At 45.9% G+C, this 25,081-nt stretch overlaps 1 protein-coding gene across 1 annotated transcript in view; it reads left to right on the plus strand.

Moving 5' to 3' along the window:
• lrrk1 (leucine-rich repeat kinase 1) overlaps positions 1-24,069 on the plus strand; it is a 207,451-nt gene extending 183,382 nt beyond the window's left edge. Inside the window, exons 31-34 of the mRNA XM_078241595.1 lie at positions 497-613; positions 6,227-7,041; positions 11,475-11,576; positions 23,485-24,069. Of these exons, the coding sequence (XP_078097721.1) occupies positions 497-613; positions 6,227-7,041; positions 11,475-11,576; positions 23,485-23,662 (1,212 nt within the window). The 3' untranslated portion in view covers positions 23,663-24,069. The remainder of the gene's footprint in view (positions 1-496; positions 614-6,226; positions 7,042-11,474; positions 11,577-23,484) is intronic.
• Positions 24,070-25,081: the final 1,012 nt, after the last annotated feature.

The raw sequence follows: 25,081 nt of genomic DNA on the forward strand, positions 1-25,081 counted from the left end.
TTTCCTCCCACAGTCCAAAAATGTGCGGTTAGGTGGATTGGCCATGCCCCTTAGCATCAGGAAGATTAGCAGGGTAAATACGTGGAGTTATATGGGGATAGGACCTGGGTTATTGTTGGTGCAGACTTGATGGGCCGAATGGCTTCCTTCTACACTGTGGGGATTCTATGACTTGTAGCACTTTTTCCTGAGGTGGATGAAGCAAGCCAGGAAATGCCCCGGCTCAACATACCGACCTTGGAGTGTAGACCTGGCGTTTGTCTCCATAGCAAGAGGTCACGTGGGCTTGTTTCCAGGCAAATTCCAGCAGAGGTTGTATCCCTCTCGATTCCATTTTGCCTTGAATTCAGAGACATTTTAAAATATAATGACCTTAGTTCTGCATTTATAACACTCTACAATACATCTGCTTATCCTACTCTGTGTTTCTTGTTGTTTCACAATTCTGTGATCGGTTTCTGGCTAACTCCTTTTGAATTTTGTTTATTTCTGGTAGGATCAGAAGATTCAGGTTTACAGCCTTAAAGGAATGTGCCCCTTAAATGTTCCACTTCGAGTGCTGGATGTTCCCGCTGTTGTCAAGTGTTTCTTGCCTGTATCACGTGGTAACCAGGTAAGAGCAAAAGGCCATGAGGATACAACCTGCCAACTCTGATTGATCTGAGCCACAATCTTCTACCACAATTATCTGTCCGAGGGCAGGTCCAACTCAGTGCTGCCACCTCCACCACGGGTAGGGCAAGGGGCCAGGATTTAATTCCATGTTGTTGGCATCAATCTGATCCAAACTGGCCATCCACCCAACAGAGCCAAGCAGCCTTGAAGGAGTGTGTGTGGTTGTGGCTCCGTGCAATATCACAGTAATCCCGAGTGGCAATAGAGGCTCCAGTTTTCTTTCCTAGCTGACCAGGCTCTCTCTGCCTGCTACTGGCATATATTGCAATGATTTGTGGGTTGACACCCAACCTGTTTCTCTGCATTATGAGTACATTGTTCTTGACCTGGAGGGAGGGACTCGAGCCCAGAGCTTCTAGTTCAAAGACGGGGACAATACCCACTGCACCACAAGAGCTCCACTCGGCAACCATAAATAATTCTGATCCTGTCTGTCTCCAGAAACACATCGGGTAATCTCTTTCACACATCATGTGCCACAGTGTCTGCTTCAGTAAGCTGTCCTGTTAACTCATTACAGAACACTCACTCTGTAAAAAAGAAAATCTCAATATCTCTTCCTCCTCACTTCTTCATCATTGCCTTGTGACTCGGGTGGTTTGACTTATACTTTCTTCCAAAGCTTTGAGAGTTTGAATGACATCTCTATGTTTTCTATAGAAAAGTGAAGCTTCCATAAACTTTCCTCAGAACATGGAGTGAAGAGACACGGAATCAGTTGTTCTCTGAAGAGCAGTCATTGTGCTTCCTGTCATCAAGTGACCAGATTGTGTACAAACTCCAGAAATATTTCAATCATACCTGCTCCCTTCCACAGGATAGGTGTCACTCCCAAGTTTCATCTCTGGTGCTTATGAGCAGATGTCACAGTCAATCTGTACACAGCAAGCTGCCACAAATAATGCAATGAATGGCCAGTTAATCAGTTCCTGATGAGCTTGATAGTTCTCTTACCAAATTAAAAAACTGTCTGGGTGAAAGGTCAGGGAGGCTGATAGAGAGGGAGGCTTAACTCCCAGAATACTCATTGGTCACTCATTCACATATTGAATTTCATGTCTCAGGAACAGAAGTGGGGGAGGATGGGGAGTGGGGGAAGGCAAGGGGAGTGGGGGAAGACAAGGAAACTTCAAGCTCAAACATAGAAACATAGAAACCCTACAGCACAGAAAGAGGCCATTCGGCCCATCGAAGTCTACACCGACCACAATCCCACCCAGGCCCTACCCCCATACCCCTACATATTTACCCACTAATCCCTCTAACCTACGCACCTCAGGACACTAAGGGCAATTTTAGCATGGCCAATCAACCTAACCCGCACATCTTTGGACTGTGGGAGGAAACCGGAGCACCCGGAGGTAACCCACGCAGACACGGGGAGAATGTGCAAACTCCACACAGACAGTGACCCAAGCCAGTAATCAAACCCAGGTCCCTGGAGCTGTGAAGCAGCAGTGCTAACCACTGTGCTACCATGCCGCCCCAACATGGAGGGAGGCAACAAACAGGAATTCCAGAGATGTGCAGTTTTAATTTTCTTAATTATTTAAATGATATATTTGTTGTATATTAAAATTGCCAATAGGTGCAACATTCCTTCTCAAAATCAACTGAAAGGCGCAGAAACTCTGGGTAAATCCATTAATAGAAACATGAACATTTCCTTCTAGTGCAGTATTGGTTACACCTGCAGGTGTCACATTAACATGAGTTTACAATGTTAACGTCCTGTTATGTAACATTGGCTGTAGTTTCCCCTTAAATAGCAGGAATGGCAGCACAGCGATGTAGGAATATTCACGTGCTCAAAAATTTGTCCAAGGTTTCTCCCTCCAGAGAGCACGCACGCACATGAAAGGTAAAGTCACCGGAGTCCCAGATGGCCATAGGCTGCTCTCTCCTTTGAGGGGGGAGCTGACTGGAGGCCTGTGACCAGCGGTGTGCCTCAGGGATCAGTGCTGGGTCCACTGTTATTTGTCATTTATATTAATGATTTGGGTGAGAATTTAGGAGGCATGCTTAGTAAGTTTGCAGATGACACCAAGATAGTGGACAGTGAAGAAGATTATCTCAGATTGCGATGGGATGTTGATCAATTGGGCCAGTGGGCTGACGAATGGCAGATGGACTTTAATTTAGATAAAGGTGAGGTGATGCATTTTGGTAGATTGAACCAGGGCAGGACTTACTCAGTTAATGGTAGGGCGTTGGGAGAGTTATAAAGCAAAGAGATCTTGGGGTACGGGTTCATAGCTCCTTGAAAATGGAGTCACAGGCGAACAGAGTGGTGAAGAAGACATTCAGCATGCTTGGTTTCATTGGTCAGAACACTGAATACAGGACTTGGGACGTCTTGTTGAGGTTGTACAAGACATTGGTAAGGCCACACTTGGAATGCTGTGTACAGTTCTGGTCATCCTATTATAGAAAGGATATTATTAAACTAAAAAGAGTGCAGAAAAGATTTACTAGGATGCTACCGGGACTTGACGGTTTGAGTTATAAGGGGAGACTGGATAGACTGGGACTTTTTTCTCTGGAGCGTAGAAGGCTGAGGGGTGATCTTATAGAGGTCTATAAAATAATGAGGGGCAAAGATCAGCTAGAAAGTCAATATCTTTTCCCAAAGGTAGGGGAGTCTAAAACTGGAGGGCATAGGTTTAAGGTGAGAGGGGAGAGATACAAAAGTGTCCAGAGGGGCAATCTTTTCACACAGAGGGTGGTGAGTGTCTGGAACAAGCTGCCAGAGGTAGTAGTAGAGGTGGGTACAATTTTGTCTTTTAAAAAGCATTTAGACAGTTGCATGGGTAAGATGGGTATAGAGAGACATGGGCCAAATGCGGGCAATTGGGACTAGCTTTGGGATTTTTTAAAAAAGGCAGCATGGACAAATTGGGCCGAAGGGCCTGTTTCCATGCTGTAAACCTCTATGACTCTGGTGATTTAACCTGAGGGTCACTATATCTCAGGTGAGGGGCAAAGTTCAGAAGGAGTGGCCTTGATGCATAGCCTCAGCCAGTACAGGAATTGAGCCTGAACTGTAGACATCGCTCTGTAAAACATGCGCACATGCACACACTATCAATAGCACAAATCTTCAAAACATCCATCAAGTAACCTTCCTTTACCCGCAAAATCACCTCCCTCCCCCAGTGACCTAAGGACTGAAAGTATCCACCTTCCCTGCAGAATTCGCTGCAGTTCCAGCAGGAGATTGCCAGCACCTCCCCAAAGAAACAACACTAATGGGCATGAACATGGTTTTCTGGCTGGGCTGAGCTGAAATTTGGGCCCAACTGTCAATAATTGGGCCAAACATGGACTTTGAAATGCAAAACTTTTCCAATCCTGTTTTGATTAGACTCCCAAAGTAATTGTAATTTAATCAGAACATTCACAAAAACAGTTATTAAGAGACAAATGCAGACTGTCTCTCTTCTATTCCCTCACCCTTAGCAACAACCCTGACACACGTTTCATAATCAGGAATTTAGGCAGCGTCTTCACAATTCTCTGATCAGAGAAACATAGAAAATAGGAGAAGGAAGAGGCCATTCGGCCCTTCGAGAGTGCTCCACCATGCAACATGATCATGGCTGATCATCCAACTCAGTAACCTGTTCTCACTTTCCCTCCATTTCCTTTTAGCTGCAAGGGCTATATCTTAACTCCTTCTTGAAAATATGCATTTTGGCCTCAACTGCTTTCTGTGGTAGAGAATTCCACAGGCCCACTATTCTGTGGGTGAAGAAATTTCTCCTCATCTCAGTCCTAAATAATTTACCCTGTAACTTCAGACTGTGATCCCTTGTAGATACAAGAAGCATGTTTCCAATGGTGGACACCCCCACCATTGGAAACATGCTTCTTGTATCTATCTTGTCTAGTCCTGTTAGAATTTTATAGGTTTCTATGAGATCCCTCCTCATTCTTCTAAACTCTAGTGAATATAACCCCAACTGACTCAATCTTTCCTCATATATCTGTCCTGTCATCCCAGCAATCAATCTGGTAAACCTCCACTACACTCCCTCCCTAGAGCAAGAACATCCTTCCTCAGATAAGGACACCAGAACTGCACACAATATTTCAGGTGTGGCCTCAGCAAGGCCGTGTATAACTGCAGCAAGACATTCCAGCTCCTGTACTCGAATCCTGTTCAAAGGATTCACTTACATTCATTTGAAGAATGGAATGCAGTGGGACAGTGTGGGACAGTGTGGTGTTGGGCAATGGAGTTCACAATGACTCCACGGCTCCTCAAGAATGTGCTGGAGTAGCAAAGACCATCTTCAGTTAACTGTTCCCCTTTGGCAGCACATGAAGCAGTGTGACTGGTTAATCTTGTCTGTGAAACAACACATTGATCAGACCATGTTGTTTAAAACAATGTTCCATCAAACAGCCCCTCAGTTCCATGTCCCACTGGAAGGATGAATGTGTGATGTTGTGCTGTGGGTTTACCCAAGCCTGATCTGGTGTTGTGGACATTGCAGGTAGTTAAGGACAAGTCATACACGACAAGAGTGACAATCAGAGTATTATCGGATGTAGAAATCAGCATGCCTTATTCCGAGCTTAAATCACCAGGACACGGCAATTTGACTAATGGATGGGGTGACTGGTGTGCCTGGTCCTCTAACTGGTGTTCCCACATTTGCCGCCTTTGCTGAATCTGCTAAAAGTGTAAGAAGTGTAAGAGGTGATTCATTTTGGAAGGACTAATTTAAATGTGGATTACAGGGTCAAAGGTAGGGTTCTGAAGACTGTGGAGGAACAGAGAGATCTTGGGGTTCATATCCACAGATCTCTAAAGGTTGCCACTCAAGTGGATAGAGCTGTGAAGAAGGCCTATAGTGTGTTAGCTTTTATTAACAGGGGGTTGGAGTTTAGGAGCCATGGGGTTATGCTGCAACTGTACAGGACTTTGGTGAGACCACATTTGGAATATTGTGTGCAGTTCTGGTCACCTCACTATAGGAAGGATGTGGAAGCGCTGGAAAGAGTGCAGAGGAGATTTACCAGGATGCTGCCTGGTTTGGAGGGTAGGTCTTATGAGGAAAGGTTGCGGGAGCTAGGGCTGTTCTCTCTGGAGCGGAGGAGGCTGAGGGGAGACTTAATAGAGGTTTATAAAATGATGAAGGGATAGATAGAGTGAACGTTCAAAGACTATTTCCTCGGGTGGATGGAGCTATTACAAGGGGGCATAACTATAGGGTTCGTGGTGGGAGGTACAGGAAGGATATCAGAAGTAGGTTCTTTACGCAGAGAGTGGTTGGGGTGTGGAATGGACTGCCTGCAGTGATAGTGGAATCAGACACTTTAGGAACATTTAAGCGGTTATTGGATAGGCACATGGAGCACACCAGGATGATAGGGAGTGGGATAGCTTGATCTTGGTTTCAGATAAAGCTCGGCACAACATCATGGGCCGAAGGGCCTGTTCTGTGCTGTACTGTTCTATGTTCTATGTTCTAATTACATTTGCAAGTTTAAACTGTGTCGGATATTCTCCAAACCCTGAAGCTTTCTTTTCCCTTTGTCACAGAAACCGCCACTCATGCTTGCTGGCATGGCAGATGGAATGGTCGCTGTTTATGCATTAGCCAATGAAATTCCCGAGGGTTGGTCCTCATATCTCTGCTCACGTTCGGCAAACAAGTTTCAGTTCAAAATCTCTGACAACGACCCTCGACAGAATGCGTACCCAGTAACTGACATGGTAGCGGTGAGCAGTGACTCAGAGGTGTGGTACAGCAACGGCCCTGGGATCCTGATCGTAGACACATTGACTGCAGAAATAACTTGGAGACTGGAACCTTATCAACCTCCCTCTCAGGTCATATCAATTACTTGCAACCTTGGATGTAATGGGGAAGAGGCCATCTGGTGTCTGGATGACAAGACAAGTACCTTAGTGATGTATCATTCTTATCAGATCTGTGCCCGTTATACATGCAGTGACCGGAATCCACTAAGAGATATGTTCCCCATCCAGCAGCTCACCGGGGCCACAGCAACCACAGCCATTCCAGCCAATGATGTGAGTGACTCCAACTCCACTGATGTTAGCATCATCTTCAATGATGAGGTTGGGACGCAGATAATAAGACATTTTGATTCTGTGACCGATTACTGCTCTATCTCCTCTGAACTCTCCACCAACAGGAACAGCAGGTCATCATTCGGTGCGCTCAGTTCACCAGTCAGCCCCACAAGTCTTCCTTATTTTACTGACTCAGAATCAGACAAGTTAAATGTGCCATGTGGCAGGTCTGGCAACATCTCCCCATCGATGGATGATGTCGAACAGCTACACGCTGTAAAAATCTTAACAGTAAAGGACACCCTGTGGATCCCGAGGTAGGTGGGTTTAAAAAAAAAACCAAAAACAGCATTGGAATGCAGCTTTTATCTTTCATAATTTACATAATTTTTTCTATAATGAACGCAATGTTTTGGGATGCAGAGGATAAGTTTTCTAAGCTCTTTTCCTAATGTGTTGCTGTTTCTATCTGCACCTGTCCAGCACATACATGATGGACTGAAAGGCCTCTTTCCGCTCAATAATGTTTCCGTGGTTCGAACACGAGCCTGGCTAGTTTTCTGCTTTGATCTGAAGAGGTTGCTCCTCACTGGGATTGCTTTTCTTCCTCCTTTAGACTGTCAATGATTTGGTGACTCACTGCATGCGCCCCTGTGACATTCCACGTTAAGTCCTTGCTGCTGGCAATACTCACTCGTTGAAGTGCTGATGTTTCAGGGCACTTACTTGTTTTTCTGTAACCTCAGAATGCAACATGCTGAGCAATCGTAAATCAGATGCAGTGTCTATGTAAATTTCTTTGAACAGTATTACGAAGCTAATTTAAGACAGAGCTGTAATCTGGTTCTGTTTCATCTTGGCTTTCTTAAAAATATTTTGTTGTTTCTCTGCTGTCTGTTAACTCTTTACGCACCAAAGTGGGATTTAACAGCCTGACTACAAACTGAGTGAGCATTAATGTATCACTGACCATATATGGCAAAGTGATTTGCTGACTCACTGATCCTGACCTTATTAGGCCAACCAATGAGGTTGACATGTATTGTGTTACAATCTCAGCTGATGTTAATACCGGACAAATCAGATCGCAGAGTGAAACCGTGAAGGTAAGTTAATGAACAAATTCACAGGAATCTGTTGATGAACCTTTAACACAAAGAATAAAGTATTAATTAAGCAAGAAAAATGAATCATATTACACCAGACAAAAAGTTTGGAAAGATCGCAATACAAATGCAAGATAATGATTAAGTTTTCCAATATTCCTTCACCCAACAATATCTTTGCAGGCACCTAATTCAGTGAAGAGTTCCCACTACTTGATACACAGGCTGCTTGCTTGGGACTGGCACAATGAATTTTTCTGGTGAATTCTTGAGCATTCACTTGATGCTCCTCACTCAACCCGTATCTTTTCTGGAGACACCTAAAACTGCAGTCCAGACTCATTACTGCTTCAACTGCAGATCAAAAGCACGAGTTCCTGAAACTCGGTCTCCCAGTAGCCTTGTTGTATTTCTTATCATGGAGAGCTGAAACTCCCTGACTGGGATTTTCCGCTCCCACTCGGGTGGGTTTGGTGACAGGAGCAGGAAATCTTGTGAGAGGCCCATTCCTCGCCTTTCCTGCCGATATGAGAGGAGCTAAGCTGCATTCTAGATCCGACAGAAAGCTCCAGACTGAAAATGATGACAGAAATACAGCACATCCCAATCAGGGAACTCCTCTACGCTGTTGTTGTGCTAATCTGAATGTAAACTCAGCTTCAAAGATTCACGGATTACTCTTCCGTGTTCTAGCATGTTCTCCCTGACTATCGGCATCAAGAAAACGCTGGGGATGGGACAGGGTGCCATTTTCCCAATCCTGCTCACCAAAAGTGACACCCTGCTGAAAATAGTTAGCAAATTCTGCTTGTGTCCTTGAGCCCACGGTGACAGCCAATCTGTCTCTTGATGCACTACAGGGAAGTAGTTACCACCTTTAGCCCATTCACAGAACGTGTCTGAAACAACATCAAACTGACTCTGAGGACCAAGGTGCTGGTTAATGAGGCCGGTGTTGCCAGCACTTTACTGAACGACTGTGAAACATGGTGACGTATAGAGGTCAAGAGAAGAAGCTCAACATGGTTCACCTTCACTGTGAGGCACATTCTAGGCATTTCGGGACAGAAAAATACATCGTCCTTTCAAAGATGAAGTTCTGAAGCGCAATGAACATCATTCAGCAAAGATATCTGTTGTGGCTGGGGCAGCTTTGCAGGATGGAACGCAGTCTCACACCCAAGGACTTGCAATGGAACATTCCCCAACACTCCGGGAACCTCTACAAATATCTCCAATTATGAGCTCGAGTGGGAAACTACTGAAAATTACTTTACTTATTGACAGATAGTTACCCAGGAAATAATAGGCAGGAAAGTCCTAGTGTAACTGCTGAGTAACTACAGAACCGCCCCCCCCCCCCCCCCCCCGCCCCATCATACACACACTGACCCCTCTTCCCAACAATGTTCCCCGCAACCTCCTGACTACCCTCCAATTCCACCAAACGCAACTACCCCTCCAGACCACAGCAAGCCCACTCACTACCTGACTACACCTCCCTACCCAACCTGACAACCCCCACCTCGCCTACCACCTCACCCAACTGCTACTCTACTCCTCTACCACCCTATCCATTGGCTGACTTGCCTCACCCACATGCCCACTCTGAGGATCTTGTTTCTCCCTTGAAGGACTCTGAGAAGAAACTTCAGAAGAGGAATGATCTTCAACTCCAGGGAAGGATGTCACATCTGCATCATCCAAGACTGAAAAGACATTGAAGATCTGTGATTTCAGTGAACTAAATTCCTGTCAGACCGTCAGGAAAAGAAGAGATGAAAGTGCGATGCTTTTCTGTAGGCAGCAGTGAGCCACATTTCTCTCTGTGAGAGGTTGCTGCACTCTGAACAATGAGAGGGCCAGCTGAGAATATGGAGACAAACAACCTCATCTTCGTGTTGAGAGGAAATTCCTGTAGAGATTTAACTCTGAGACAGATACTGCAGCTTCAGAAATGCTAAAGATTCTGGGCTGACCTCCAGCTCTGAAGGGAAGGAAACTTTCAGCTGGGACTAAAGTCTGGGTCCCAATTGACTGTCACCCTGGGAAGATACCAGCACTCTTAGTGTGATCCCTGTGGATTGGACTCAGGTAAGGAATCCTTTCCGGATTCAGCAACACAGTCCAGCGGATTCAGTGGGACTACAACCTGAATGCTGCTTAGGCAATATAAAGACAGCAGATTCTTCCAAAGAGGCAACAGAGACATCAGAGGAAAAATTATTCATTCTCCAGGACCACAACCTCAAGTTGTCACTCAGTCCTGCGAAGGATTCCTCCTCATCCCTTTCTCAGAACAGCCATTTTGGGTCCAGCAGGTCTTCATGAGAATGTCAGAGTCTCCTGCAGTGTTTTCCATATCCACCTCATCTCATGAAGAACTGAGGGTTTCAGAACCTCCTTGTCTGCCCTGGGTACAGTCACCGGTGTCTCTGTGAAAAAAAGAAACTTACTGCCTGAGTGTAGAAACGTCCAGACTTTCTGAGGAATTCCCAAAGTAAAAGGTTGAAGATTGGTGCAGGGAAGACAGTAAGTTTTACTCCGATTCCTGGAAGAATGTTAACGTCACCGCCCAATGGGGACGCACAGTGATTCTAAAGAACATAGAGAGAATCGATGATCCTTCACCCTCTTGTAGCAAAGAAGAGCAATAATCTTGCAACAGAAACACAAAATGCTGGAAAATCTCAGCAGGTCTGACAATGTCTGTGAAGAGAGAATAGAGCCAACGTTTCGCATCTGGATGACCCTTCATCAGCACAATAATTCTGCCTCGGATTGGAAGGTCAATTCTGCCTGGACCGTGAAACTTGCTATCTGTTGGATGAAGGGTCATTGGCTGAAGCCAATTGAAAGACCAGCACCAGTATCAATTTTCAAAGTAATATCAAAGTCTTGACCCTGGAGTGTAACTGACCAATAAAGTTTATTTATTGGTCACAAGTAAGGCTTACATTAACACTGCAATGAAGTTACTGTGAAATTCCCCGAGTCGCCACAGACCGGCGCCTGTTTGGTTCAATGCACCTAACCAGCACGTCTTTCAGAATGTGGGAGGAAACCGGAGCACCCAGAGGAAACCCACGCAGACATGGGGAGAATGTGCAAACTCCACACAGTGACCCAAGTCAGAAATTGAACCTGGATCCCTGGCGCTGTGAAGTAGCAGTGCTAACCACTGTGCCACCTGTCTGGATTAAGACTATCCACTCTCCCTAGGAACTCTGTCAGATCATCCTTTTCTGGACTTTCCATTTCTTGGATGGGATGTGTTTGCTGGAGCGTCTCCCCGCTCTGTGCCCTGCCCCCCGCTCTGTGCCCCGACCTCCACTCTGCACCCGCCCCCTGCTCTGCGCCCTGCTCTGCACCCCAGCCCCCGCTCTGCCCCCCGCTCTGCGCCCTGCGCCCCGCTCTGCGCCCCGCTCCCTGCTCTGCCCCCTGCTCCCCGCTCTGCCCCCTGCCCCCCACCCCCGCTCTGCCCCGCTCCCCCGTGCCCCCCGTCCCCGCCCCTCCACGCGCTGCGGCCCCACTCTACTGTTTCCTCTGTATGTTGCATCCACTGCCCGCTGCAGCCAAGCTGCATTGTTCTGTTCTTTGTCACTGAAACCCCTTTCTCAATGCTGTGTTCTGTTTTATTCCAGACAAAGTGGTGATATCATTGTTATTGAGGTGGAAAACCAGTCTGGTTCCCCGCGAGGCAGAGTAATGGCCGTACTGAAGGCAGAAACCATGTCTAAAGACCGGTAAGTGTGTGAAAAGCAAATGGAAAGCTGCTGAGAAAGCCCACTCCACAGTCAGTAAGTAGCTGACTCCCAAAGCTTGCCTGACACAATCCATTCCACAATAGGGACAGTGTGTCGGAGACGTGGTTTGCAGCCAAAGCATTTCTAACTCTGTGTTTAAATTAGGGTGGGGGAGTGTTTGAAACCAATCTGACATATTGCTGGATTCGATTAGTTATATAACTATGTTATAATATCATTACTTTAAGGAGCATCTTGACAAATACATGAACAGGATGGGAATAGAGGGATACGGTCCCCAGAAGGGTCGGGGGTTTTAGTTCAGTCAGGCAGCATGGTCGGTGCAGGCTTGGAGGGGCCGAAGGGCCTGTTCCTGTGCTGTAATTTACTTTTTTTTTTGTTTCAAGTAGATCATTAGAAACTATTTGAACACATTCTGCAGGGCAGAGCGGGGGACGCAGGGCAGAGCGGGGGACGCAGGGCAGAGCGGGGGACGCAGGGCAGAGCGGGGGACGCAGGGCAGAGCGGGGGTCGCAGGGCGGAGCGGGGGTCGCAGGGCGGAGCGGGGGCCGCAGGGCAGAGATACAGAGACTTGTTGCTATAACATGGATTATCCCAGTTCAGGTGCCACTCCTTGATATTTTTGAGTAACCATTTTCTAAAACAAAACATTTGAAAATTTGGGAATATCTGCCAAGGTTCCTGTTTTTTAATTCTGTGACATCTCCAGGATGCTCAGTGGAGTTAGAAAAGTGCTCGCAAGCACATCCTGCTGTTTGTCGCCTCCCTATCTTACACAAGACGATCCCACATTCCTCTGATAGTCCTGTCCTTGTAAGGGCAGCTACATGTAAATCACCTGCTGCACCCTGGCATCCACAGTGTCCAGCGGTGACCAAAGGGCACCAGAGGTGCCTGGGCATCTCCAGGACAGACAGACAGTGCCAGCACAGCCTCAGAGTACAGCTGTACACTGGCTTTGCCAGTACTGATTCCCAGGGCAGTGGGCTGGCTGCCTCTCACTCTTCTCCGATGGGCAGGCCCTGTTTTCCACCGCCCCCGATATAGGATATAGATGTGGTTCCTGTCACACAACCCGTGCTGTATTAGCCTTTGTCCTTTGCTTAGTCAGGTGTTGAAATGTAAGCAGCCTGTGGCCAAGGTAAAGCCACCTCCGTTCTTGTGCAGTTTTATGTTCAGGCTGTAACTGAGGTTTTAGTTGCTTCTTATTTGCACAAAGCAACGGCTCTCAGTAACAAGAATCTGAAACACTAGAAGCATGAAAGAGCACTTAGAAAATAACAAATCATTGAAACTGTACAGCACAGGTGGAGGCTGTGGACCCATTATGCCTGTGCTGGCTGGAACTAACCTGAGGAGGTAACAGAGAGGGTCAGTGAGGGTAACGCAGCCGATGTGATATACATGGAGTTCCAAAAGGCAGTCAAATTGCCACACAATAGGCTTGCCAGCAAAGGTGAAACACACGGGGGAATGGGACAGTGGCAGTGTAGATGTGAAGTTGTCTGAGTGACGGGATTGGGAGGGTGGTGATCACAGCTGTTTTCTGGGCTATGTACAGTTGGAAGCTATGTGGTGGGATTTCCCCAGCGTTCGATACTCGGATCACTTTTTTTTCCTGATCCATATTAATATCCGAGACTTGGGTGTACAGCGCACAATCTCAAAAGTTGCAGGTGTCATAAAACTTGGAAGTGAGCTGTGTGGAGCACAGTGATAAAATCCAAAAGAACAGAGACAGGCCGGTGGAGTGTGCGGACAAATGGCAGATGCAATTTAATCTGGAGAAGTGTGAAATAGTTGATTTTGGTGGGTAGAATGCAGAGACCAATGGAAAATAAAGAGTAGGATTTTAAAGGAGATTCCAGAGCAGAGGGGGGGATATATGAGCAAATTATTGAAGGAAGCAGGTCAGGTTGGAAAAGTGCTGAGAAAAGCAATGAGATCCTGGGCTTTATCAACAAAGTAAGAAGCCTCACAACACCAGGTGAAAGGGCGGCACGGTAGCACAGTGGTTAGCACTGCTGCTTCACAGCTCCAGGGACCTGGGTTCGATTCCCGGCTTGGGTCACTGTCTGTGTGGAGTTTGCGCATTCTCCTCGTGTCTGCGTGGGTTTCCTCCGGGTGCTCCGGTTTCCTCCCACAGTCCAAAGATGTGCAGGTTAGGTTGATTGGCCATGCTAAAATTGCCCCTTAGTGTCCTGAGATGCGTAGGTTGGAGGGATTAGTGGGTAGATATGGGGGTTGGGATTGTGGTCGGTGCAGACTCGATGGGCCGAATGGCCTCTTTCTGTGCTGTAGGGTTTCTATGATTTCTATGATTTCCAACAGATTTATTTGGCAGCACTAGCTTTCGGAGTCTCAGGCCCCTTCATCAGGTGAGTGAGGACTTGTGTTCACAAACAGGGCATATACAGACACAAACTCAATTTACAAGATAACGGTTGGAATGCGAGTCTTTACAGGTAATCAAGTTTTAAAGGTACAGACAATGTGAGTGGAGAGAGGGTTAAGCACAGGTTAAAGAGATGTGTATTGTCTCCAGACAGGACAGTTAGTGAGATTTTGCAAGCCCAGGCAAGTCATGGGGGTTACAGATAGTGTGACATGAACCCAAGATCCCGGTTTAGGCCGTCCTCGTGTGTGCAGAACTTGGCTATCAGTTTCTGCTCAGCGATTCTGCGTTGTCGTGAAGGCCGCCTTGGAGAACGCTTACCCGAAGATCAGAGGCTGAATGCCCGTGACTGCTGAAGTGTTCCCCAACAGGAAGAGAACACTCCTGCCTAGTGATTGTTGAGCGGTGTTCATTCATCCGTTGTCGTAGTATCTGCATGATCTCCCCAATATACCATGCCTCGGGACATCCTTTCCTGCAGCATATCAGGTAGACAATGTTGGCTGAGTCGCAAGAGTATATACCGTGTACATACATGGTACGCGGTACATACTCTTGTGACTCGGCCAATGTTGTCTACCTGATACGCTGCAAGAAAGGATGTCCCGAGGCATGGTACATTGGGGAGACCATGCAGACGCTACGACAATGAATGAACACCGCTCGACAATCACCAGGCAAGAGTGTTCCCTTCCTGTTGGGGAACACTTCAGCAGTCACGGGCATTCAGCCTCTGATCTTCGGGTCAGCGTTCTCCAAGGCGGCCTTCACGACACACGACAACGCAGAGTCGCTGAGCAGAGACTGATAGCCAAGTTCCACACACATGAGGACGGCCTCAACCGGGATCTTGGGTTCATGTCACACTATCTATACCCCCCACGACTTGCCTGGGCTCGCAAAATCTCACTAACTGTCCTGTCTGGAGACAATAAACATCTCTTTAACCTGTGCTTGGCCCTCTCTCCACTCACATTGTCTGTACCTTTAAGATTTGATTACCTGTAAAGACTCGCATTCCAATCATTATCTTGTAAATTGAGTTTGTGTCTGTCTATGACCTGTTTGAGAACACAAGTCCTCACTCACTGGATGAAGGAGCCTGAGACTCCGAAAGCCCGTGGTGCCAAATAAACCTGTTGGACTTTAACCTGGTGTTGTGAGGCTTCTTACTGTGCTTACCCCAATCCAACGCCGGTATCTTGGCATCATGTTTATCAACAAACACACTGATTCCAGCTCGATTCCATCCAATTCGAAATACATCACTTCAGGAAGGCATTAGACGCAGAAAAGATTCACGAGCATGATTCCAAGAATGAGGATCTTCCCTTACGCACATTGATTGGAGAAAACGGGCTAATTTCCCTTGGAAGCGAGACGATCTGATCGAGGTACTCACAATCACGAGGGGTCAGGGCAGAATAGACAGAGAGAAAGTGTTCACATGGGCAGGAAGTCAAGAACCAAAGGACACAGATTTTCAATGAATGGCGGAAGACCCAAAGACATTAAGAGGGAAAGCTTTATTACGGGAGGGATGGTTAAGATCTGGAATGCGCTGCTTGAGAATGTGGTGGAAGCAGATTCGATCCTGGCTTTCGAGGGAAATGATTTGAAAAGTAATAGGTTGTATGGCTTTGTGGAAAATGTAGGGGAGTGGGATTAGCTGAAATTCTCTGTTAAGGAGCTGGCACAGTCACAGTGGGCCGAATGGCCTCTTTCTGTGCTATAACCATTCTATGAAATTCACATTTTATGTAAGGTCCATACCTCTGTACTGTACTGCACTTCAACTGCCTATTCAAGCTTCTATTTAAATACAATAAGGGTTTCAGGTAGTGAAGTCCAGACCCCACCGACCTCTGGGTGAAAAACGTTTTCCTGGAATCCACTTGAATCCTTCTACCAGTTTCCTTCAGTCTACTCCCCTTGGTTGTTGACTGCTTTGTTAATGAAAATAGGTCCTTGCTATCTACCCCACTAAAACACCAAATAATGTTGTGCACCACAAATAAAACTGCCCTCAACCTCCTCTGCTCCAAAGAAAATACTGCAGCTTATCTGATCCGACCTCATAGGAAAGGGATAGAGTACAAGCGTAACAGTGAATCTACAGATCAGACTAAAGATTAGAAAAAGGATAAAACTGCAGGCTCTGTATCCAAAGGCATGAAGCATTTAAAACAAAACAGATGAACTGAGAGCACACATAGAAATAAGTAAGTATGATTTGATTGGCATTGCGGAGACATATCTACAGGAGGACATGGATTTGGGGCCTGAATTTTGAAGTGCACAGGGATACTTGGGAAGGATAGGAAGTGAGGAAAATGTAGAGGGGTGACCCTGTTAGTTAATGGTGGTTTTAACACTGCAGGAAACCAGGAGGTGGAAACAGTTTGGGTTGAGATGAGAAATTACAGGCAAGAAATCACATGTAGGAATCATAGAAACCCTACTGTACAGAAGGAGGCCATTCAGCCCATCGAGTCTGCACCGACCAGGCCCTATCCCCACAATCACACACCTACCCCACTAATCCCTCTAACCTACACATCCCAGGACATTAAGGGGCAATTTAGCATGGCCAATCAACCTAACCTGCACATCTTTGGACTGTGGGGGGAAACCAGAGCACCCGGAGGAAACCCACGCAGACACGAGGAGAATGTGCAAACTCCACACAGACAGTGACCCAAGCCAGGAATCGAACCCAGGTCCCTGGAGCTGTGAGGCAGCGGTGCTAACCACTGTGCTACCGTGCTGCCTATTGTGTACAAAGCCACTAATAATAACCACGTGTTAGGATGGAACATAAGGCAGAGATAGTGGGAGCTTTCAGAAAGGCATGGTGATAATCATGGAAGATTTTAATTTACATATAGATTGGAAAAGTCCAGTGGGCAAAGTTAGCCTAGATGAAGAATTCATTGAATATTTTCGGGATTGTTTCTTAGAAAAACACATTCTGGAGCCAACCAGACAGCAGGTTTGTTTCGACTTGGTATTGTGCAATGAGATGGGTGTACCTAATAATCTCATAGTGAAGGCACACCTAGATAGCAGCGATCATAAAAAAATTGAAATTTACATTCAGTTTGAGAGAGAGAGGAGTGGGTCTGAGACAACGCTTTTAAACTTAATTAAGGGCAATTCTGAGAACATGAGGCATAAGTTGGAAACAGAAACTGTCAGAGAAAGGAACTAATGAAAAGTGGAACTTTTTCAAGGAACAAATACTGGATGTCCTTGATAGGTATGTCCCTGTCAGGCAGGGAGGAAATGGCCGAGTGAGGGAACCATGGTTCACGAAAGAGGTGGAATGTCTTGTGAAAAGGAAGAGGGAAGCTTATGTAGGGATGAGGAAACAAGGTTCAGATGGCTCGATTGAGGGTTACAAGTTAGCAAGGAATGAGCTGAAAAAGGGGCTTAGGAGAGTTAGGAGGGGACACGAGAAGTCCTTGGCGGGTCGGATCAAGGAAAACCCCAAGGCTTTTTACTCTTATGTGAGGAATAAAAGAATGACCAGGGTGAGGTTAGGGCCGGTCAAGGACAGTAGTGGGAACTTGTGTATGGAGTCAGTAGAGATAGGCGAGGTGATGAATGAATACTTTTCTTCAGTGTTCACCAAGGAGAGGGGCCATGTTTTTGAGGAAGAGAAGGTGTTACAGGCTAATAGGCTGGAGGAAATAGATGTTCGGAGGGAGGATGTCCTGGCAGTTTTGAATAAACTGAAGGTCGATAAGTCCCCTGGGCCTGATGAAATGTATCCTAGGATTCTGTGGGAGGCAAGGGATGAGATTGCAGAGCCTTTGGCTTTGATCTTTGGGCCCTCGCTGTCCACGGGGATAGTGCCAGAGGACTGGAGAATGGCGAATGTTGTTCCTCTGTTTAAGAAAGGGAATAGAAATGACCCTGGTAATTATAGACCGGTTAGTCTTACTTCGGTGGTTGGTAAATTGATGGAAAAGGTCCTTCGAGATGGGATTTACGACCATTTAGAAAGATGCGGATTAATCCGGGATAGTCAGCACGGATTTGATAGAATTTTTTGAGGAGGTAACTAAGTGTGTTGATGAGGGTAGGGCAGTTGATGTCATATACATGGATTTTAGTAAGGCGTTTGATAAGGTCCCCCATGGTCGGCTTATGATGAAAGTGAGGAGGTGTGGGATAGAGGGAAAGTTGGCCGATTGGATAGGTAACTGGCTGTCTGATCGAAGACAGAGGGTGGTGGTCGATGGAAAATTTTCGGATTGGAGGCAGGTTGCTAGCGGAGTGCCACAGGGATCAGTGCTTGGTCCTCTGCTCTTTGTGATTTTTATTAATGACTTAGAGGAGGGGGCTGAAGGGTGGATCAGTAAATTTGCTGATGACACCAAGATTGGTGGAGTAGTGGATGAGGTGGAGGGCTGTTGTAGGCTGCAAAGAGACATAGATAGGATGCAAAGCTGGGCTGAAAAATGGCAGATGGAGTTTAACCCTGATAAATGTGAGGTGATTCATTTTGGTAGGACTAATTTAAATGTGGATTACAGGGTCAAAGGTAGGGTTCTGAAGACTGTGGAGGAACAGAGAGATCTTGGGGTTCATATCCACAGATCTCTAAAGGTTGCCACTCAAGTGGATAGAGCTGTGAAGAAGGCCTATAGTGTGTTAGCTTTTATTAACAGGGGGTTGGAGTTTAAGAGCTGTGGGGTTATGCTGCAACTGTACAGGACCTTGGTGAGACCACATTTGGAATATTGTGTGCAGTTCTGGTCACCTCACTATAAGAAGGATGTGGAAGCACTGGAAAGAGTGCAGAGGAGATTTACCAGGATGCTGCCTGGTTTGGAGGGTAGGTCTTATGAGGAAAGGTTGAGGGAGCTAGGGCTGTTCTCTCTGGAGCAGAGGAGGCTGAGGGGAGACTTAATAGAGGTTTATAAAATGATGAAGGGGATAGAGAGAGTGAACGTTCAAAGACTATTTCGTCGGGTGGATGGAGCTATTACAAGGGGGCATAACTATAGGGTTCGTGGTGGGAGATACAGGAAGGATATCAGAGGTAGGTTCTTTACGCAGAGAGTGGTTGGGGTGTGGAACGGACTGCCTGCAGTGATAGTGGAGTCAGACACTTTAGGAACATTTAAGCGGTTATTGGATAGGCACATGGAGCACACCAGGATGATAGGGAGTGGGATAGCTTGATCTTGGTTTCAGATAAAGCTCGGCACAACATCGTGGGCCGAAGGGCCTGTTCTGTGCTGTACTGTTCTATGTTCTATGAAAGCTGAGCTGGCGAACGTGAATTGGCAAATTAGGCTGAGGGATAGGTCAATAGCCATGCAGTGGCAAACATTTAGGGGGATATTTCAGAATTCATACGTTCCAATGCGTGAGAAAAAGTCCAAGGGACAGACCCACCAAAATTGTGCAAAGACAGGTAGCAGGTCAGAAGATTGGACAGAATAAAAAGAACAGCAAAGGGTTATTAAAATATTAATAAGGAGGTAAAATTAGAGTATGAAAAGAATCTAGCTAGAAATCTAAAAACAAATAGTCAGAGTTTTTAATTGATATTTAAACAAGAAAAGAGTTAACAAAGTGAATGCTGGTCCTATAGAAAGGTGTTTGGGGAATTAATAATGGAAAATAAGGAGATGGCAGACGAATTGAACAGGTATTTTACATCGGTCTTCCCCAAAGAGGACACAAGTAATCTCCCAGAAATAGCTGTCAATCAGGAAATGGAAGGGAGGGATGAACCCAGGAAAATTACAATCACCAGGGAAGTGGTACTGAGCAAATTGTTGGGTCTGGGAGCTGACAAATCCCGGGTCTGGATGGACGTCATCCTAAACTCTTAAAATAATTGGCTAATGAGATAGTTAGAAACCCTACAGTGCAGAAAGAGGCCATTCGGCCCATCGAGTCTGCACCGACCACAATCCCACCCAGGCCCTACCCCCATATCCCTACATATTTTACCCACTAATCCCTCTAACCTAAGCATCTCAGGACACTAAGGGGCAATTTTAACATGGCCAATCAACCTAACCCGCACATCTTTGGACGCATAGTTTACGCATTGGTTTTAATTTCCCAAAACTCCCTACATTCAGGGAAGGTTCCATTAGATTGGAAAATAGTAAATATAACTCCTTTATTCAAAAAGGGGGGAAGACAGAAAGCGGGTAACTACAAGACTACAGGCTTAACATCTGTCACAGGGAAAACGTTAGAAGCCGTTATTAAAGATGTTTTGGCAGAGTAATTGGATAGGTTCAAGGTAATCGGGCAGAGTCAACATGGTTTTGTGAAAGGGAAATCATGTTTAACCAATTTATTGGAGTTCTTTGAGGAAGTCACGTGCTGTGGATTAAGGGGAACCAGTGGACCTAGATTACCAGAAGTTCACTTATCACTGTCACAAGTAAACTCATACTGTACGCTGCAACGAAGTTACTGTGAAAATCCACACTCCTGTGCCTGTTTGGGTACACGGAGGGAGAATTTAGCATGGTCAATGCACCTAACCAACACATCTTTCAGACTGTGGGAGGAAACTGGAACACCTGGAGGAAATCCATGCAGACACAGGGAGAACATGCAGACTCTGCACAGACAGTGACCCAAGCCAGGAATCGAACCCAGGTCCCTGGCGCTGTGAGGCAGTAGTGCTTGCCACTGTGCCGCCCACAGAAGATAAAATGCCACACATCAAAGGTTATTGTGGAAAATGTGTAGGGGGTAACATATTGGCATGGACAGAATATTGGCTAGCTAACAGGAAGCAGAGTGTAGGCATAAATGGGTCTTTTTTCTGGTTAGCAAGATATGTGGAGTGGTGAGTCACAGGGATCAGTGCTGGAGCCTTAACTTTTTAACAATATATTTCAGTGACTTGGATGAAGGGACTGAAGGTATTGTTGTTAAATTTGCTGATGACACAGAAAATAGGTGGGAATGTAAGTTATGAAGGGGACATTAGGAAGCCCCAAAAAGATATAGATAGGTTAATGAATCATAGAAACTGCAGAAACCCTACTGTACAGAAGGAGGCCATTCGGCCCATCGAGTCTGCACCAACAACAATCCCACCCCAGGCCCTATCCCCACAATCACACACTTACCCCACTAATCCCTCTAACCTACACATTCCAGGACATTAAGGGGCAATTTAGCATAGCCAATCAACCTAACCTGCACATCTTTTGGACTGTGGGAGGAAACCAGAGCACCCGGAGGAAACCTACACAGACACGGGAAGAGTGTGCAAACTCCACACAGACAGTGACCTCACAGCTCCAGGGACCTGGGAAAAAACCTGGTAAATAAAGTATAGTGTAGGAAATGCGAAATTGTCCTTTTTGGCAGAAAGAATAAAAACAGAAGCCTGTTATCTAAATGGTGAGCGATTGCAGAGCTCTGAGATGCAGAGGGATCTGAGTGCATGAATCACAATAGGCTAGTATACAGGCACAACAAGTAATTGGGAAAGCTAATAGAATGTTATTGCTTATTGCAAGGAGAAGGGAGGTTATACTTATGTTCTACAGGGCACTGGTGAGACCACATCTGAAGTATTGTGTACAGTAGTGGTCTCCTTATTTAAGGAAAGATGTAAATGTGTTGGAAATAGTTCAGAGCAGGTTTACCAGGCTAAAACCTGGAACAGGTAGGTTGTTTTAAGAGGAAATGTTAGATAGGCGAGGCTTGTGCCTGCTGGAGTTTAGAAGAGTAAGAGGCAACTTGATCAAAACCTTTAAGATCCTGAGGGATATTGACAGGGTAGATATGGAGAGATTGGGTGTGATTTTACAGGCACGCGCACCCCAAGACCAAAAATTCCCGCCTAATCTCAATGGATCTTTAAATAGTGCGCCGAATCTTTTTATCCCACCCGCGACAATTCCTGCGGCAGGTGGGACGGGAAATTTTCAGCTGATGTTTCCTCTTGTAGGAGAATCTAGAACTAGGGGTCACAGCTTAAAAATAAGGAGTCTCCCATTTAAAATGGAGATGAGGCTAAATATTTTCTCTCAAAGGGTCGTGAGTCTCTGGAACTATTCTCCAGAAAAGGTGGGAGAGGCAGAGTCTTTGAATATTTTTAAGGCAGAGTTAGATAGATCCTTGGTGAGTAAGGGGGTGAAAGGTTATCGGGTTGGCAGGATGCAGAGTTGAGGGTACTATCAGATCAGCCATGATCTTATGAAATCGCGGAGCAGGTTTGAGGGGCTGAATGGCCCGATCCTGGTCCTTGTTCTTAACTAAGATTCTCCATTTATCAATCTGTGTGACCATGTGGAGTGAAATTGCATTCTTCCTGTAAGGCAGTGACCAGAACTATACACAGTATAGTAGGTGTGACCCAACTTGGCTTTTATATATTTCTAGAATCAACGATCTACTCTTTTATTCTGTGCCTCGGCTAATACAGGGAAATATCCCAAATGCCTTCATCACCTTATTTATTTGCCAGCTACCTTTTGGGATCTGTGGAAATTCACTCCAAGATTCCTCTGTTCCATTACACATCTCAGTATCTTACCATTTATTGTCTATTCCTTTGCCTTGTTTATCCTCCCCAAATGCATTACCTCACACTTTTTCAGAATGAATTCCACTTGACGTTTTTCTGCCCTGACCATCGATATCACCTTGCAGTCTACACCTTTCTTCCGCGACATTAAGCACACGGTCAATTTTCATATCATCTGCAAACTTCTTAATCATGTCTCTGAGAATCTAAGTTATTGCTATATACCAAAAACGTCAAGTGTTCCAGTACTCTGTGGAACCCCAATGAAAAGAGTCTTTCTGTCCCACTACCCTTTGCTTCCTGTCACTGAACTCATTTTGGAGCCAACCTGCCACTAGCACTTTGGTTTTAAGGGCACTGACTTTTCTGATCAGTCTTGTTTGTCAGCAGTGTAGTTTGTTATAATGTCCTAACTATGTTCGAGGTTATGTGTTTTACACAGAAAGAATAGCTATGGTTTGCACACACACATTCAAAGTAACATCAACAGGTCTTATTGAAAGATTGGAGATGCCGGCGTTGGACTGGGGTAAGCACAGTAAGAAGTCTCACAACACCAGGTTAAAGTCCAACAAGTTTATTTGGCAGCACAAGCTTTCGGAGTCTCAGGCTCCTTCTTCAGGTGAGTCTCACCTTCTTCTCACCTGAAGAAGGAGCCTGAGACTCCGAAAGCTTGTGCTGCCAAGTAAATTTGTACTTGTCTGGACTTTAACCTGGTGTTGTGAGACTTCTTACTGTGCTTATCGAAAGAGAAGGTCTCTGCACTACATGAAATACAAAACTGAAAGTAGAACAGCAGCTTGTGGCAACACCCTAATGACGTCATTATTAAATCATGCGATCAACTCTTAAAGCAACCTGCAACCTTTTAAATATATAATGTTTGTATTTAGCTAGAATCACTGATAAGAGACTTTATTACTAACTCTATTCTTTCTGACTCTTCTCCCTCCACCCATTCACAGCAAACTTGTGGAAGCTGCCGTTGTGACAAAGGACACAGTGGTCTGCTGCTTTGAGGATGAGGCCAGGAATTGGAGCCTCTATGTTTGGAGGGCCTGGGGATCCAGGGAATTTGAACTCTTCTATCAGTCATATGAGGAATTGGTGAGAATGGAAGTCAGCATGCGCAGACGGAGGTAGCCCAGTGAACTTTAATCAGCCCCTCTGCATATGTAAACCTCGCAGGCTGAGGAGGAAGAACTGACAAGAACTCTGTCAATGTGAAACCACGAGGCTGCAACATCAACTCGATGAAAAAAATACTCATGACTGATTTTCTCTGTGAAGTTATCACCTGAAAACACAAGGCCTGGTACAAAACACTGAGTGAATCAGCTGAGATCAGACTGGAGAAATGGATGGACCTCATTGTAGCTCCTCATGTACAGAATCCTGAATTCCAATGTCAGTATCCCTGCTGGTCACTTCATTTACAGTCAAATATTTCTCTCTACTTGCAACTGTAAACTCGCATCTGATTTCTATAAAGAGCTCAAATGGGAAGAATGTATTTATTGTGCAATAAATCTGAAAAACAAATTGTCTGTAAATAATACAAGTTCTGAATCTGTGAATCATTTGCAACTTTTATCTTGTGGGGTAGAGAAACAGGATTTGTCCATGATTTTCTCTTGAATGAGATCTCTGTTGTCTCTTTCACTGCAGCTCAGTCACCTCAGGTTAAGCAAAGACATATTTGGCTACAGGTGATGCAGGGTCAATTTCGAGCTCCTTCATGGCAAGACATTAAATTGGAAAATTCTCTGGATGCCAATAAAACAGACAAAATCAAGATTTGGAGCCATCAAGGAACAGCTTGGAGCCTTGGTGGGTGCACAGTGAACTGTCCCAGGCGGGGATGGCTGGAGCCTTGGTGGGTGCACAGTGAACTGTCCCAGGCGGGGATGGCTGGAGCCTTGGTGGGTGCACAGTGAACTGTCCCAGTCGGGGATGGCTGGAATTTTACCGCTCTGCCTGCCATAGGAATCGGAGCGGGCGAGATGTGGACCATGGAAAGGTCCATTGACCTCGAGTGGATTTTCTGGTTTTGGAACAAGCAAAGCCGTAAAATCCCACCCGTTGAGTCCAACCTTTGATCAGTTAGAGACTGGTAAGATTTGAAGAGAAAACCATGCACCCAGTGCTTTAACCAATGAAATAAAGTAAAGTTTATTTATTAGCCACAAGTAAGGCTTACATTAACACTGCAATGAAGTTACTGTGAAAATCCCCTAGCCGCCACACTCCGGCGCCTGTTCGGGTCAATTCATCAAACCAGCACGTCTTTCAGACTGTGGGAGGAAACTGGAGCACCCGGAGGAAACCCACGCAGACACGGGGAGAATGTGCAAATTCCACACAGACAGTGACCCAAGCCGGGAATCAAACCCAGATCCCTGGCGCTGTGAGGCAGTAGTGCTAACCACTGTGCTACCGTGCCGCCCTACACCACAAGAACTTGGGCGGCACGGTAGCACAGTAGTTAGCACTGCTGCTTCACAGCTCCAGGGACCTGGGTTCGATTCCCAGCTCGGGTCACTGTCTGTGTGGAGTTTGCAC

The sequence above is a fragment of the Mustelus asterias genome, chromosome 24 (assembly GCF_964213995.1).
Source record: "Mustelus asterias chromosome 24, sMusAst1.hap1.1, whole genome shotgun sequence".
NCBI classification, from domain to species: domain Eukaryota; kingdom Metazoa; phylum Chordata; class Chondrichthyes; order Carcharhiniformes; family Triakidae; genus Mustelus; species Mustelus asterias.